The sequence below is a fragment of the Condylura cristata genome, unplaced genomic scaffold, assembly GCF_000260355.1.
Source record: "Condylura cristata isolate star-nosed mole 26May11 unplaced genomic scaffold, ConCri1.0 scaffold00005, whole genome shotgun sequence".
Lineage (NCBI taxonomy): Eukaryota > Metazoa > Chordata > Mammalia > Eulipotyphla > Talpidae > Condylura > Condylura cristata.
In genome coordinates this window covers 48,180,831-48,199,472 of record NW_004567106.1, presented here as the reverse complement: position 1 = coordinate 48,199,472, position 18,642 = coordinate 48,180,831, and the positions used below count along the sequence as shown (strand labels likewise).

General features: G+C 36.6%; 1 protein-coding gene across 1 annotated transcript in view; it reads left to right on the top strand.

Moving 5' to 3' along the window:
- Positions 1-18,642, top strand: part of DOCK4 (dedicator of cytokinesis 4) — a 203,777-nt gene that overhangs the window by 127,228 nt on the left and 57,907 nt on the right. The window contains exons 26-29 of the mRNA XM_004677162.2: positions 6,414-6,508; positions 15,427-15,502; positions 17,683-17,783; positions 18,191-18,249. Of these exons, the coding sequence (XP_004677219.1) occupies positions 6,414-6,508; positions 15,427-15,502; positions 17,683-17,783; positions 18,191-18,249 (331 nt within the window). The remainder of the gene's footprint in view (positions 1-6,413; positions 6,509-15,426; positions 15,503-17,682; positions 17,784-18,190; positions 18,250-18,642) is intronic.

Here is an 18,642-nt window from a genome sequence, read left to right as displayed (position 1 = left end):
AGTGGGGAGCGGAACAGGCAGATCAACTGAAATACACTGCTGAGGGGAGCAGTGGGTGGGTCAGGAGAGGTCTGCCCGTGTCAGCTACCTGGTAGGGGATCGAACTCACACTTCAAGGGTTTCGGACAGCTTCATAGTGCTGCACTTTAACCCGTTGAGCCATCAGAGAGGGCCCAAGTAACTAACTTTTATCAGAAGTTTGCTATTTAAAACAGTGCAAGGGCTGTTAGGTTTTATTTAAGAGGTCCATGACACCATCTTTCAAAATTTTACATAGAAAAATAGTATCTGTGTTCACAGAACCCAAGAGTGAAAAAAACAGCAGAAAGGCATAAACTGAAAAACATGATTAATGTGATCTAGATTTTGAGCTTTATGCTTTAAGTCTGTTGATAATGATAAGGCAAATATAAATAAGAAATGAATTAGTATTTCTTGTGGCATATCCTCATTTTTGTCAACCCTACATATACATAGACTTAATCCTTAAAAGAACCCATGAGGGCCTCCCTGGTGGCCTAGGGGTTAAGTCTCAGCACGAACACTGCTGTGACTGAGTTCATTACCTGGTCAGGAAGCTGATCCATATAACCCAGCAGATCTCTCCTGTCTCACCCAGTGCGCCCCTTAGCACTGTAGTTCAGTCAATGCACATGTTCTATTCCCCATTCTGTGTCTTTGATGAATCCTCTCACCCTCTGCACCTCTCGCTGCACTCTGGTTTTTCTATGAAATGAATAATTATTAAAAAAAAGAAAAGAAAAGAACTCATAAGGTATAGGCACTATTGTTATTTTATTACAAATGACAATTTCTAGATTCAGCAACATGTATTGAGCACCTTGGCTAGACATTAGCATATCAAGATTAATAAACAATATTATGCCTTTATGTTATTTGAGGTGCCCAAAACATTACATTATAAATATGGTGAGGTGTAAAAGCAGCAGTAATAACTACTAGCAGTTATTGGGTACCTCCTCACCCCACCTCCACAGCAAGGAGCCAGATTTGGTACTAAACTCTTGACTGCAACATCTCATTTTACTCCTTCTCTTACTTCATAAGATTAATGCTATTATTATTCCCAAGTAATTGAGAGGGCTAGGTATTCTATTAACATCAGAGCTCTTTGTTCAGGCAGCAAAACTCAGTCTTTCCTAAACCTTAATAATAAAATTTATTAAACCAAAATCTCTGATACCAAAATACAAAAAATTTCATTTGTCAACTATTTAAAAGTAGTTCTTCTCATCAAGTGGCATTGTCAAAGAAAGGCCATAGAAGGCCTGTTCTTTGTTGATTGTGATTTTTCATGTAGAACTGTGGGGTTCTTGCATTCAGCCTGAGGATTTATGGTCTAAGTTAAGTATGGCACTGTTACAACACTTTACTGTTTTTCACTAGCTTTAAAAAATTGTATCTGATAAGTTTCAATCCAACTTTAAAACTCTGAGGACTTTACCTATAGGATGAAGTCCAATCTCTTTGCCAAGCTTCCTTATTTTTAATCTACCTCCTGTCTCCATTGTCCTCCACCCCCTCCCAAATACCTTTCAGTCCAGTCATGTAAAATTACTTATATATTCCTGGGCCCTCCCTGGTGATACAATGGGTTAAAGTACCACATCATGAAGTTCGCCATGGCTGCTTCACTGCGAGTTCAATCCCCAACCAGGGAGATGATACTCACATGGTGGGGCAGACCTCTCCTGACCTGCCCACTGCTCCCATTAGCAGCGTACCTTGTCAGTCTGCCTGTTCTGCTCCCCACTCTGTCTCTGGTGAATCCTCTCACTGCCCCTGCACCTCTGGCCTGTACCCCAGTTCTGTATGCATAAAAAAATAAAATCTTTTTAAAAATTACTTTTATATTCCTATCAATCCATATGCATGATGTTTAATTCTCCTGTACCTTCTTTTGTATCTGAAATGCCTATTCTCACCTCACTTTCATTTTCTAATTTCTGCCTGTCACTCCCTTCCCTGCTTTCAGCTCATACATAAAATCCACTTTCCTCATGAAGCCTTGAGAATATGGTCTCCTTTCTGTGACCACACACAACAATACATTGTGCTTGCTTCCTTGTCTTCTTACAGACTGTGAGCTTCATGAGCACAGGGAACATGTCTTTTTGTTCTAAGCACCTGAATACGAAATCTTTGTTGAATGAATTAATCTTCTGTCACACACCATCATTTTTGGTATAATTATTTCAATTTGTAGCCTTTATTTTATTCCAGAAAAATAGTTCTGTAATTCTCCAAGACTGAATACCATTTGGGAGTTGAGTTGTTTTTGCATAATATCCTTATGTATTCCATTTTAAAACTATGGATTTCGATGTGATAATGATTATTAACACCCTTTAATTGAATTTAAACCCCATATCAAGAGAATTACACATTTGAAACCTGTGACAAAGTTTTTTTTAAAAGAACTTCTCACTATAATTTGAATCCTAAATCAGGGGGGTGTGCCCACAAGGCTCGGCCCCGTACAGCGCCTTGGTGTGAGGAGCCCATGCCTGGTTCCCCTGATTTGACATGCCTTCTCTTCTGGATGACTTAACTGTGCTTCACCATCGCAAAATTCCTCCTTTATGTTTCACCAGTTCTGTTCCATTAACCTAATCTCCAGCTGATGCCATATGGATAACACAATACTATATGTAAACGCAAAGCAATATTTTATACAATATGGTTGGAAAATTTTTGTAAATGTGTTTGATCCTCCCACATGTCAGCATAAAACCCTTCATTGTGTCCACACTGCCCTTGGGATAAATTTCCAAACTTGTTACCATGGAAAAGGTATAAAATAAATGAAATTGAATTTCATTTATCCCTATTCGTTTAGCTTTTATTAATTTGTTTCATCTACATACCTATCTACCTACCTATCGGCCTTTATTTATCTCTGTTTATTTTTCAGCCCCATTTCTTGCCCTGTTCCCCCAACCTGGCTGCCCTCTGGCTGCTGTTGCCCTGAGACTGGCAGGTGCTTTTCCTGCTGAGTGTAAGGAAGTCCTGGCCTCCAGGCTGCCCTGCTTTATCATGCAGGTGTATTGTCTCTGTTTGATTTTAGATTAACATTTATTTCTCCCACACTGAACTCCACCAGCAAAGGCCTCACTTGGCTCACTCCCTGTAGTCTGATGTGTTTAATCTTGCTGGTTAAATGGCAGCATATACCCTACCTCAGTAGTTGTCCCCAGTATCATAGTGTCTGGCACATAGGAAAATACCCAGTATTTGTGACTGAGTATTGGTGATAACTTCTAAAATCATAACAATTGTTCTTGTTTTCTATTTGAATATGGAACTTTTTATTGTTTTTCACTTGAGCCTCTTGCACTGCAGAGAAAGAGCTTCTGTGAAATAGTCCCTTTTTTTTTTTCATTTTGATTAACCACCAGTAATATAGTTGATTTGCCAAGTTGTGCTATTTGAGATAAACAACTGGAAAAATAAAATGCTCCCTGTAGCCAAGTTGAAAATGGTGGCATATAAAATCCATTTTTGTGTGCTAGAAAACAGAAATGTCATTATAGCAGTGTTCTCTTTTCCAATTATGAAAAGTTTTGTGCCTTTGTTATTATGTGGGTTAGATAATTTCATGTATCTGTAAAAGTGATACTTAGTGATCAGAACAGCAAAAGGACTTAGGACAGATAATGAAATATTACTGTTTTGGAGAAAAGAAAGATTTTAAAGAATGTAGCGTTCTGATCTTAATGCCTTAAAGTATTGGAACTGCATTTAAAATGAAACCTGTTGCATGACAGTTGGCAAGAAAAACTTGCTGAACTAAACTACATTAAAAACCACCATGTAAGTTGTTTATGTTACCATCTGATGAAACATTACCCTTCAGTTTAGAAATAAGAAAACTGTTGTTGTACCATTTGACTTGATCATATCACCTTTTCACAGTCTCCTCTGACTGCATTCGCCAAGTGTGAGGGCCTAGTTCCAGAGTTGTTAAATTGCCAAGGTCACTGAGCTAGTTAATCACAGAGCCAGGCTTAAAATCTAGGTTTTTCTGAAACTCAGGACAGTGTGCTTTTATTTTTAAGGTTTCTATAAATGAGTGGCTTTGGGCCAATAAAGGCAGATGAAGCTTAAATGGATTTCTTAGAAAGCGACTTAGACTCTGAAAAGTTTCCTTAGGCACATTGTCGCTGCAGTCACAACTTTTATTTTGTGAGATAAATGGGAATAGGCAAACAAGAAGGCATAGAAACAGATTCGCTAGCCCAAGCTGCCCTTGAAATGACTTTTCCTTTGTCCCTTGAACTGTAAAAGAACAGTTGCTAGCTCTTAAGATCAGTATCTTATCTCCTGTAGCTAATCCTTTCATCCAACTTTTTCTCTCACACTTTTCATCCAACTTTTTCATTTCACACTCACCCACACAACCCCAAAGCCCCCATTACAAAGGGTGCCACCTCCAATTTTGAATTCTGTTAAAATTTTTGAGGAGAACAAATGAAGCTTAAGTGTGTCAGAATTTGTTTGAAGTATTTTAAGTATTGTAGACTATGAGAAACAAGTGACTCCCATTTTAATGATTTAAGAATACATATCCAAGTGAATTCAACAAGACAGAAAACAGAAGTGGGGGTACAATTCTGGAAGGTAAAGAAATACATTGTTTGGGGGGGGATGCTTATATTTTTTCATGTGTGGGAAATCCAAGGCTAATTAAAACCCATTTAGAATAGCTTCTGTAATTGCACGGTAAAGGTTTGTCACATTTTTAGTTTATGAATTATCTACTATCCCAAGGCAGGGCTAGAATGTGACCTGTTTACCAAAATTACCTGACTTGAAATTGAATATTTAGGAAATATTGATGATTCTGCAGCCATGGCAGGATCTATTTGGTCATTTAAAAACAGTTGACTTAGAAGCATGTTTCCACATGGTGTATACTACATATCAGCATATGTGTGTTGATGCCAAAGAAGCTAAAATAAATACTTGTCAAAATACTTACGGGCTTGATCATAGCTGTTAGAATATGTTTGTTTGTATAAAGCTTCCAAATGGTTCTGCGGTTTTTGATTCTATTTTCTGATGGTATGAATAACAGCCTTAATCTTAGATTCAAGTAGCTTCCATGTTTGACATAATGTGTTGTTGGGTTTTATAAATAAAACTCCTGTGTCTTGTGGGGGATATGTGTGTACTTTTAAAGCTACCACACTGTTGCTTGCAATCAGATTGATACAGAGAGATGTTTTCCTAGTAGCACTCAAGGTCTACAAAAATCCTTGTTTTCTAATTAATCTTATTCAAAGCTACACTGAGTCAATCTCTCCTTGAGCAAGGCAAGTTCTGTTTCCTTCATCACATATGGATGTTATTGCCTTGATAACCTTTAAGTATATTGTGCTACTGTGTTTTGGACTCTAGCTCTTGTAATTTTTTTTTTAAGATTTATTTATTTGTTCATACAGAACTGGGGTACAGGCCAGAGGCTCAGGGGCGGCGAGAGGCTTCACCAGAAACAGAGCGGGGAGCAGAACAGGCAGATCGAGGAAGTACACTGCTGAGGGGAGCAGGGGCGGGTCAGGAGAGGTCTGCTTTGCCATGTGGTCACCTCCGGGGCAGGTGGGAATCGAACTCATGCGGAAGTGGCTTTAGCTTCTCAGTGCTGTGCTTTAACCCGCTGCACCACCAGGGAAGACTGCCAATAGCATCTTGTCTTACTAAGTGTACTTTCAGGTGATCCAATAAAAATAACATCTCAGTAAAACCACTACCCTCTGGCATGACATCTCTGTGAAGAATACATTGATGTTCTCATAACTAATAAGCACTTGTCACTGGGCTCAGCTTTGCACACACTGTTATTTGAGTACATTCTGTGAAACACATATAGGATGATTCACTGAGATCATAAACTGCATATCTTCCCTTAATACTGTGTCTTCAGAATGTGCTCTAATGGGTTTTACTTATGATGCTTTTTAATGAACATAACTTTCTAAATGTTGACACTTATGGGAAAGCAGAACTGAGCCAGAAATACTTACAGTTCTCTTGAATTGAGAAGTTTTGATGTTTAAGACATTATAATAGAAGAAATTTTCTATTAGTAATTTTCCATTTTACTTCTAAAATCTAAATTTTCAGAGCTGTAAAGGGAAATTAAAAGTCATTTCCACTGTGCATGAAAAATAAAATGGGGGATATTTAGGAGGGGTCACAGGCTAATTGAATATGGAGAATGGGAAATGTAAGGGTTCTTTCTCCTGTGTACATTTTGGAAGTATGGGCCCTTCTCTATAATTGTTTTGGAAATGGTAATAACAACATTGTGTGTGTGTATGTGTATGTGTGTATGTGTGTGTGTGTACGGTTATAATAAGTCAGTGAAGTGGCCTATTTTCTCTTTTTTAAAGGATTTTCTGCTGCAGATATTCACGGTGTTCCGAATACTGATACGCCCAGAAATGTTTCCAAAGGACTGGACTGTTATGCGCTTGGTAGCTAACAAGTAAGACATTTAAATTGATAATAATTGCTTCATTGTGTAGGTGGATGGGAGAGTATGAGATGATTGTTTAGTTTAATCTTGAGTTTGGAAACGGAAGTCATAGGACTCTTTTTCTTTGTCTCTGATTTAAGTTCTCTCACTGTTTTTTAAACTACTATTTATTTAGAGTGGATGATATATTACAACAGTTAAATATTCAAACAGCATTACAGTATATACTAAGAGAAGTTCCTCTCCCACCTTTATTTCTCCTCTGCTCCAGCCTTTTATTATTTTATTATCACTTTTATTACTTCTTGCTTGTTCTTCCTGTGATCCTTCATGATCACAGCAGAGTGATATCTATACAGTGTTTTGCATGTTTCTCTTTCACTTAAACATGCCAGCAATCTTTCCACATTAATGTCTAGAGAGCGTCTCATTTTTTTTTCCTTACATATACCTAATTCCACTAAAAGGATGTACCATAGCTTATTTAACCAGCCCTCTTGCCTAATACGTCAGTTTTTTCTGATTTTTCTTAGTTCAGGTTAATTCATCAAAGTGCATTAAGTATGTATCATTTACATAGACCCCCATTCAAATTATGAAAGCATTTGAGATATTTTCTGCTTTATGTAATGAAATGAAGCTTAGAAATAAACCTTCAACTATTTGTGCTTTATCTCTTAAAAAAAAAAAAAACACCTGGTAATAAAACACTAGGACAATGCTTGAGTTAGATACTCAAGATTGAAGTTCCTTTTATACATCTAAATTGTATAACCAGTAGAGAAATGAAAATAGTGCTCTGACAAGTTTAAGATTAGATGCAGACATTTAGGAAATTACTGACATAAAGTTGAATCTCTGGGTATTGATAAAAATTAACATGTGTGAAGCATCATTAGTAAAAAATAAAATGATCTGAAGTTAATGTTTGGAGAAATAACAGCCAGGTAAGTCAGAAAGGCGGCAGCCATTTCTGGAGAGTTCTGTGTCAGGGATTGGTCTGCTCTCTGACTTCCTATTTTTGCCATCTCAGGATACAGAATGAAGATGAAGTTCTTTGGGAAACTAGCCAGATCTTTACTTCCACATTTGTTCATAATGATCATACCCTAGTTTGTAAATGATCTTTCTTAATCTGGTCTTTGTCTACTTGACCTTTCTTATCTTTTTCGATCTCCTGTACCCTCCTGCTAAGGGTGAAGGTTGGATTCTTTAGGCATCTAGCTATAGGCCAGGGATGCCATATGTCTTCCCCAGATGCCCAGGTATGATGTGGGTATGAGACTCAAGAACATAGGTTTTAATTTTGATTAGATATGCCTGATATGGTTTCTGCTCCAGCATTCATTTATAGACATGGAGGTGTTAAAAAGATGTGTTAAAATTTTGTAAAGTAACAAATAGTATAATGTGGCATATTATATTTTACATAAGTACAGAAGCAGCTTTTCCATTTTGAAAGCTAATTGAGACTACTGAAATAGCTCTCTTCAGAATTTAGCATAATTAGTTTGATAACTGTGAACAGAATCAAATATCTCTTCATCTGGATGTCCGGATGGTAAAGATTTATGTGGGAGCTGTTGGTCACAAGTCCGGCCTTTTTAACAAGATCAACCACTTTGAGTACCCAGAGGAATTATGAAGTGATGCAGAGACCAGATGGGGAGGGTTTCAGGCTGCTAATTGTCATCACACAGAGTCATCATTTGGTCATTCTGCCTGCCCCATATGCAGAAGAATATTTTGTCTTGAATTAGAATTTTCATTGGCAGAAATTCAAACAGAAAGCAATTTTGACATTTCCTTCCTACATACACAGACTATGCTTGAGCTTCCTGACACCATACAACCATTGACTTTTGGATATTCAGTGCCACCTCTTTGCCCCACCTAAAAATCTCTACTTCACTTATGAAGACTTCATGGTCACATGAGTGGGCAACAGACTTAAAAGTAATAGATTCTGCTTTGGAGTAATCACATGACATTCAAGATTTTCATCAATGGTCTTAAACAAAGAGGAACATGATTTTCTTGGAGATGAGCTCTGTGTAATACAGTTAAACAAAAGACACAAACCCAAGAGAAAAAGCTATCATTCTTTGCTAAATGCAATAATATTATTCCACTGGCACCCAAGTCAGTGTTGCTAGGAATCTGGTGCTGCCTTTTCCACTGGCAATGGCTGGCAAAGGCAACTACAAGCTCATGGAACACCAGGGCTAGTAAAATACCTGCCATGATGGAATAGACTGAGTGCTCCTCGATATTCTGCTTCCCTCCCCTCTCCTTTCCTCTTCAGTTAATTCCCAGTCATTTCCCATTTGAATTACGAAAGCTTCTGAGAGTTCTCTCACAATAAAATTCAGAAATAGGCCTTCAACTATTTGTCCATTTTTTAAAAAAATTAGCCTTTATGATATGAGTAGAAAAATTGATTTCTGAAAGATCTTAAGGTACTTAAGAGTGTACATTGGAACAAAAATTTCTACCTTATTAAACTACGGAGAAGCAAATTACAGGAACTGAATCTGTCACTTTGAAGTTGACCAGTTTTTCTCCCATGACACTAACCTTCTTAGACAAAATTTTGATTAGGGCTCTTCAAAGAGGCATTTAAACCAAACTCCCACTTTTGCACTTGTTGAATTTATAATAATTAGCTGAGAAGTCACCTTTGTTCCACCCTTGAACTCAACGGCATAGATCATCACTTATAATATATTTTCTCTTATATATTGGATTTCCCCCTATGTTTTCAAGTAAGTTAAATGTCTTTAACTTCCATCTAAATCCCGGACCTTCCCTTCATTATGTGAAGTTTTATCGAAAGCTGTGATCAGATATTTGGTGATAATATGGTTTTTATTTATTTTCACCTGAATATCTAATGTTTTAACAAAGTGATTCTAGACTAAATTTCTCAAGGTAAGGAATGTGACTTCTCTTACCTTCAAAACCATCTTGTGCTCACGGTAAATTCTTGGTAAATGTTTCTGATGAGGACAACTGCTCAATCTGAGAAAAAGGGAACATAAGGAAGATGAAAATTAAGTAACAAAAATATGGACACTTAGAGACAAACTTCTCTCCACCCCCTTCACTTACCCATTGCAAAACAGTACAAAAATAAAATCATAGTTTTTTTTTTTTTACATATTTTCAAGGAGATAAATCTTTTAACAGGCTTTCTTGCTGAGGAAAGAAAAAATTCCCTGCCCTCTGATTGAAATTTCAGGCACTAATTTTGTTTATCTGGTGTGCATGTTGCTTTCAAACATATGCCTTTTGTGTGCATGTTTTGTACCAAACACTGAATTATTTCATTAACTATTACCTTTACCCAGTGTAGCTTACAGGTTTGACCTATATGTTAAATAAATGATTTATGGAACTAAAGATCCTTAGGGGAAGTCGTCCATTTATTCATTGACCCATCCATTTTATAAATATTTTTCAGTGCATAATGTATAAAATAAATGCCAAAAAAGAAAAAGAGCACAGTTCTGGAAGGGTGTTTGTGAAAGGGACTTTGTTCTAGAATGGATAGGAAAGGTCTTTCATTAAGGAATACAGCTTGAACTGAAAGCTAAAGCAAGACTTAACAGGCAAACAGCAAAGGAAGAATATTCTTGTCAGTGGGAATAGCATGTAAGAATGTCCTATGGTCAGAGTAAACATGGCACATTCAGAAAACTAAAAGACTATTATTAGTGTAGGGAAGTAAGAGGCGATAAGGAATCAGTCAAGCTGAGGTTGAATGAGAAAGAGAGGAACCTGATATCAGAAGTTGGGGTGACAAAAGAGAAAGTAGGCTAACCCCTGCATCTCCTAATGAGTTGTAGGAGTCAGTAGGAGAACAAATAGATGAAGCAGAGACATCCTTGAGCCTTATAGATCAGCAGTGCAGTTATTCCCCCATGAGTGGTTTTATACCCAACAGAATAGGCTGAGGGACTTTTAAAAACCTTTGTGTTTCATTCCAATTCATTCTTTTTTAAATCTCACCAATCTGCATGCTTCCTTGACTGAAAGCAAACATGTTTTCCTGCTTCCTTGGAACGGGATGCTGTACCTTTCCCTTGGAGAACATTTCTCCATCAGCCTTGTCTGTCTAATTTCAGTTCTGTCTTCAAAATGTCTTTAAAAAAGAATAAATTGCTTACAAGCTTCACATTTTAGAATTATCCAGTACAGCAAATAATTATAAAAAGCATAGTCTACATATAGTTGTAAGGTTAATCATTCAGCACATCCTGGGCTTGGTTAGACCAAATTCCCTAAATATTCTTGGTTTCTAAATTGCAACCGTTTCTCTCCCCTTCGCTCTGTAACACCTGTCCTCAAGATTGGAAGGGTGATCACACTGGAGTTGCTTGACTGGGCACTATCACTACCAGCGTTGGGTAAGGTGAGGCCCTGGTGTCCCACACACCCGTGGGTGATTCTCATGCACTCTGAGGTTTGAGAACCAGGAGCTTTTATCATTTCCTTTGATGATCATCCAGCATTTTCATCACCCTAAATGTGTGTGCTGGTTTCTTCTGCTCCCAAGTAAAGGTAGGAGGGAAGTCATTGTACTCCAGGTCTAGAAATCCTTTGTTGTTCGGTGTGTAAATATCAGCTTTGTTGATTCACAAAGATATTTCTCTCAGTTCATGTATTATTTATGGAGATGGGTTTTTGCTTCAGCAGTTTTGTCCTTTCAAAAGGACAAATGATGAGAGATGAGATTTCTATAGGGGAGAAGTAACACTGCTTAAAAAAAATAGTTTCTAAATACCAGAATAAGGTGCAAAATGGAAAACTTGAGTTGGGTAACTTTGATTTCCTGTGCACCAGTCGCCTTTTATTTATCGTGCTGTGCCCGTGATTATGGCTGAGCAGTAGTGCTTGTGCCTGCTTTTCTACTGCAGATATTGGTAATTTGACCATTTGCAGTAACAGATTGCAAAGCTCTCTTGGCTATTGAGTGGAAACACTGAGATTTGAAATGTCCCCATATTCAGAAACTGAGTCATGTGTAAAAGAACAAACCAAAGGAGTCACATGGTTTTGGATAAACTGGAACAAATAAGGAAAGATCCCACAATACCTCCGGTATCTACTCCAATGAAGGAGCAATGATGCATAAAGGCCACTAGCTGGCCTAGGGACCTGTGCCAGAAAAGTGCCTCAGTGTTGAATTACCAAAAGAAGCCCCGGGAGCTGCCTCTGTGACTCGAACTGAATGTTCTAGATGCAAATGAAAAGCAATTGAATTAAGATTTTCTAGTTTGGGGAAGTTTCATTTTAGGAGGTTCCACCTCTTTTCATCTCAAACCTATTAACCTATTAAATAGGCTCATATGCCACATTAGATATATTTTGCTAAAGTGAAAAGCATTTTGCATTTTAACCCCTTAGTCTATGAGTAAATCATTTAATTCCCATTGATTGTGAATGGGAACTAAATGTGCTTTTTTTCCCCCTCAGTATTTACGTATGCTGGGAAGACTTGTAAAGTTATAAATAATAACCTGTTATTTTTTTTAATATCGTAGAAATTTCATAAATATTACATTGGACAACTAATGACATTATAATATTACATTGTATGAACATGTAATTAACCCTCTGAGTTTTCATTTTGCAGTATGACTTTTAAGAAGAATTTTTTTTTTTTAAAGATTTATTTATTCGTACAGAACTGGGGTACAGGTCAGAGATGCGGAGGGTGAGAGGATTCACCAGAGACAGAGTGGGGAGCAGAACAGGCAGATCGAGGAAGTACACTGCTGAGGGGAGCAGCGGGCGGGTCAGGAGAGGTCTGCCACGCCATGTGGTCACCTCCGGGGCAGGCGGGGATCGAACTCATGTGGAAATGGCTTAAGCTTCTTTGTGCTGTGCTTTAACCCGCTGCGCCACCAGGGAGGGCCAAGAAGAATTTTTTTAATTGAGGTAACATTGGGGTATCCCCATCAGGTATTACCGCCATAGTGCACCCACCACCAACTCACCCACACTCCAGTGCCATAGGCCATTATGCTTCCCTTCCTCCTGTCTTTCCCATTGGTTGTGCACCCCTCCCTCCCCTCTTGGTGTCTTAGTTCTGTAGTCAACTCTCAAGAGTTAGCTTTTTGACTTGTCTTTATCTGACAAGTTAATTTACTCTATAGTCCACATTTTAGTGAAACTCTCTTATACTTACCTTTCATTATCATTTCAAGTTCAAGAAAAAGAGAAAATGGCATGAATTTTTGATTAATAAGTGGTAGTCTATTCTGTGGTATATACATGTTTGATCCTCTGACATTTTCTCAGGGTTCAGTATTTTCCAGAGCTGCTAAAAAACTCATAGGCCCTGCACCCTCTTGTGCTTCTTATTCCTAATGATACAACAGCCTTGAAAAGTGGATCATCCTAGAGTAAGAGAGCATTTCCCATGAAAGAATCATAATAGCTGTCAGCCTAAAATTCTAAAATTTGGAGAATGTGAAGCAGAATTTGTTGGAATGTTCCTCTGACTTGGGCCTCTCTGAGCCATGCTCTTCAAAGGATGGGTTGCACACAGTGTGAGTATCTCTAGGAGCGTGTTAGAAATGCAGAATCTCAGGTCCCATCCCAGACCCACTGCATTTTGGCAAGATCACCAGGTACCCATTAAAGTTTGAGAAACTGCTCTGTCTGAAGCAGTAGTTCTCAACTCTGGGTCTATATAAGAATCACCTGGGTGCTTTAAAAATCCTATCCAAGTTGTTTACCAATCCAATAATTAGAATATCTGGGGCTCCCAAGTGCTTCCAGTGAGCAGTGAGATTAAGACTCACTATACTCACTGCCTCATAATAAGGTCACAGAGGCTGCATGGTGTTGACAAGCAAGTGAGTTTCAAGAAGATGTGAGCCCCAGCTTATAAATAACAAATGGTAATCTTCGCTGTAGAATGACCTCTCTCTCCTGGAAAATTGAGTTTGTTAGAGTCGTTTCAGAAGATTAAGCCCAGTAGTCTAAATCTAAGATATGTCCTAGTTCACTAACATGAGAGATTGTTGCTCCAAGTTAGAGCTATGAGCCATTGGGAGTTTCTCAATGCAAAATTCAGCTTGAGTAGAACTGTATGTGTTCATTGAACTTCAAAGCATGAAGTTTGCACTTACAACCTTATGGTGAGGATGTAAAAATTTCTTCTTTGAACTTAGAAGTCTAACAAACTTCTCGGTTTTTTTTTCCTCTCCACTCTCCAATAATTTTCTAGTTAATGCTGAGCTAAGTGCTGCTTCCTTGCCTAATGGCTTTTTCTGATAAACTTTAGTGTCACATAGTAAAGTTTGAGTAAAGTACTTAGGGAACTGTAATAATTTTTTCAGTTACTATCTTTGAGTTTGCCAATAGCTATGGAAAATGGTCACTTAATATTAGTATTTGCAGGTGATTTATCTCTGATAGGATATTCACTGGTGATTTCTGACATTGGTGGGGAAGGGTTGAAGAAGCCGTAGGGACTGCTCAGCTTTACAGGCATTCTGTGCTCAACTTCCATGGAACAACTCGTTAATCATGTGAACGGCATGTGTAAAATAGACATGCAGGCAACACAGTGCTGCTCGTGGCACAACAGGTGCTCATGAAATGGTGATTTTTCTTTCCCCTTCTTCACGTTAGGCTTCCATGTTGGGTCATTCAACTCCTTCATCTCATTAATGTCTCCCTACTTTCCAGGAGGTTATGATAGTGAGTTCCACCTTGATAACAATCATGCACATTATAAATAGTCTTCAAGTTAGGAAATACTCTTCCTACCTACATTTTACAAGTAGGATAACCAAGGTCTGAAGTTGTTGGAGTCTTCTGTTTTGTTTCCTTTTGTGTTTACCTTGTGTCATTCAGCTACGTCCTTCACTTCCAAATCCTCAGGGGAAACTGACACTCATCATATCACAGGCAGTCCACTGTGTATAGAGCTCAGAAAAGAACAAAGATGTTTTCAGTATTAATATATTAATACTTAATAATTAATACATTAATACAGTCATACTTCGTTTTTAGTAGTTTGGGGAGTAGACTGTCTTACTTCAATATAATGTGGTATCTAATATTAAAAGAACCTTTTGGAAAGGCATTCAGTTTTCAATATATACTCTTATTGCTGCTTGCAAACTGCGGAACTCTAGAATTAACTAAGAATGCCCATCAAATCCTTCTTTTTAAATCTCCCCAGCAAAATGCACAAAATGAAGAATGATGTAAAAAAATAAAAAATATATAATAAAAGAAAAATAAAACTCCTTAGCAAAATAACTTATGGCGTTGTATGTTCCCTGTATCAGATTCCCTTCTTTCTTCATGCTCTGAACACTAAGATGGTGTAACACTGTCAGGATGGCCCCGCTGACTACTGGGTTGAAGATAATTTCAGTCTGTCATTGTTGATTCAGTATTGTCTTAACAGCCAGAAGAGAAGGATTCCACCTTCCATAGTTCTAATTTGACTCTGACACTTGAAATAGGAGAGAGCAGAGATACGACATCTAACACATATTTAACTTAATTTCATTTTTTCCTGTTCATCTTTTGCTTCCTTCTTTTTTCTGTATTTTTTAAAAGGGTAACTTTCTTGTTAACCAAATATGGAGTAATATGTTTGTATTAAATTATTTTGTTTTGTTTGGAAATTAATAAAAACAAAGCATTAAGAAATTAGTGGGTTTCTACCTGAGTTATGTGGGTTTATAGATTTATCATTTGTTTTAGAAAGAACCTACCTTCAGTGATGGATTATTTTTGCCCAGTGCCTTTTTTCTTTTTTTTCCCAAATATGAATTGTTTTAATATTGCTCCATTGCTTACAGAAGATTTTCTTTTATCTAAGTTGCTTGTAATTCTTACTTAATAAATTATTTTTACTAAATTCTAACATAAAAATATGTTCTTTTTATCACTAGTGTTATTATTACAACAGTTCTATATCTGTCAGATGCACTTCGGAAGAACTTCTTAAATGAAAACTTTGATTATAAGGTAAATATGCTTTTAGATGACTGTCCCACTTAGGTTAAACTTATCATGTTGTACTTTAGGAAATTACCTACTGTTTTTTTTTTCCTTTTCTACTAGGAAAATAAAATTGTTCCAGCTACCTCAAATTCATCCTGGGTCATATTAATTTTGACTATGAAATATAGTAGAACTTCATTTCATTTGTGAACAGCTTAGGGCTATAATACTGCTTATCAACCTGTTGGAAATCATGGGGCTTAAGAGGATATAGTTCTCTGATGTTACTTTACATTTTAGTTATTGTTCTTTTCTTTATGATCCCCAGACATTTTAAAGAAAACTCAGAATACAATGCTCTTAAGACAGCTTTTATAGAGTTTATTTACCTGTATCATATATCCGAGAAGAAAATGTTTACAAAGTAAACCCTTCAGGTTCTGTACTTTCCCATTTTCCCATTTTTAGAGTGAATTAATGAATAAACAAAGAAAGATTCTTAATATTCTTCTTTGTTCTTCTGTAACATAATGTGATATGCCTGGGTGCCTAAGCATTGTTTTTGTTTTGTTTTGTCTTAAGATTTATTTATTTATGCATATAAGAGCTGGGTGTACAGGCCAGAGGTGGGGGGGGGTGAGAGGATTCACCAGAGACAGAGTGGGAAACAGAAAAGACAGATTGACTTAAATGTACTGCTGAGGGGAGCAGCAGGCAAGACAGGACAGGTCTGCTGTGCTATATGGGTCACCTCCCTGGTAAGGAATCTAACTCATGCTGCAATGGCTTCATATAGATTCATAGTGCTACACGTTAACCCCTTGTGCCATCAGGGAGGCCCCTGCCTAAGCATTCTTGATATACTGGTTTTTAAATGACAGATGATAAAATGTAAGCAAAGATGGACAGTGTCTGTGTTTGCGTCCCTTCTCTGTGATGTTTCTTGTTTTTTTTTGCCTTCTTATTTTTAAGTAATTTAATGTTATTCATTTAAGAAAATTCCCCTATTGAATATCTTAGAAATGAAAATATATCTATAGGTATACAATGAAAGCCAATGACTTTTAGTGGTTGCATAATATGTCTTGACACTGTGCCTTATAATAATATGTCAAAATTTCACAATTGGAAGTGTGTTTTTTAATATGCAAGCTATTTCTGTCATTCTTATAAATTATTCTTTTTATATGCTTTCTTACAAAATATTTGTATAAATATTTCTCTGGATAAATATAAGTGAAATTGTTGTGTTAAAATTATACCAATTATATGTGATTTCTGTTTCATATGTCAACATCAACATGGAAGAGATAACTTTTTTTGACATTTTGAGAAAGGGGAAAACCTGTGTTTGTTTTATTTAATCTATGGTTCTTACTAGTTTTTAGTTATTCATTATTAGGTATTGACTAAAATTCATGTTTGGGAAATCTCTTGACTTTTGATTATTTTGCTGGGGGGTCATATCATACTCTTATTTGGGGGGGTCATGTCATATTTTTTTATTTATAAGCATTCTTTAAGTATAAAAGATTCTTAATCTTTGTATTACTTCTCCTGCTTTTTATTTTCATTTTACATGTTGTTAGTAGAACAGTTTCCTTCTATGATGTCCCACAAGTTTTTAGTTGAGTTTATTTGTGGGAGTTTTCTTTTGATTTTTCTGGCACTGGTTTTGGTATAAGAAAATTTAGACCCAAAAGATTTGTCTGGACAGGAAATTTTTACATATTGTCTGAATTTAAAGCAATTAGCATATCCCAATAAATGCATGCACTTTTTTTAGTTCAACTTTAAAAGGATTTCCAAAAATGAATTCACAGTGGAATAAACTAAACCATTATGATCAGCCTCCTTGGAGATGTTCAAACATAGGAAAACAAAACATCTACTGTTGAGCATATACCAGAGAATTCATGAAACCTTGGATTGGCATTGAAGCAATATATAAATAGATGGGTTTTTTGTTTGATTGTTTTTAGTTTACTTATTTGTTGTAGAAAATTTCAAGCATATATACCAGGGTGAGTCCCCATATATTTACATCCAGTGTTGAAGATTATCAACTCACGACCAAGCTAATCTCAACTATAATCCTCTCTCACTTACTACTCCTGAAATATATCCACAAGATCATATCACTTCACCTGTGAATATTTTTGTAACACTGTCATATTTAAATAAATGCCTTGTTCTTGTTCTAGATCTGGGATTCCTACTTTTATCTTGCAGTCATTTTTATAAACCAGTTGTGTCTGCAATTAGAGATGTTCACACCTTCCAAAAAGAAAAAGGTGTTAGAAAAGTAAGTACCAGTATGCAACAGATGGGGATGTGAGGCGGACCAGCTGTTGTCCCTCTAAAGGGGTGTTAGTTCAAATGATTCATAAATCAAACGTATATAACTAGAAATTACAGTGAAGCAGCAATGGCCAAAGGTGCAAGTGGCAATCTAGAAGTTTCAGTATTGAGCTTATTTATATATTTTTGTTCTTATTGTATTTGGATTCAAATTTACTATTGAAGCAAAAATTCAAGAAACAACTCTGTTTTATTAAAAGGGTTTGTATGAGAATTTGGGTTATGAGCATTAAACATATTTGATTAAAAACATAGTTATCTTTTAATTCAAAATGGTAGATTGTATCCTAAAGAGAAATATACTTCTTTGTTCTGGAGACTGTGTCAGGCTTGATTTTTTTCCTATTTCAGGTATGGTGACATGCGAGTAACAATGGGTTGTGAAATCTTCAGCATGTGGCAAAACTTAGGTAAGTCATGACAAGAAAAGCCATCTGCATGGTATAGCTCATCACTGAATCTTTGAGGTATACAAACAGAGGGATATTTTACCAATGACAGCATTTGAAATCAAATGTCTAAATCAGTGAAGATAGTTGACACACTTTGACATTGAATAAGATTACAACTAATTCTTTACATTAGTGTCTGAAAAATCAATTTACTATTGTCTATTATTATTGGATGATAAGTTTCATAATCAAGTATTGCTCTGATAATGCAATGAGCTAACCATTCAGAATTGGGGATTATAATGCCTCAAAATTTCTAGAACTCAATTGAAGTTGAATAATAACAAATTCAGATTAAACTTCATGAAATATTGACTTGAACATCATTATTCGTAAAATCTTGAAATCATT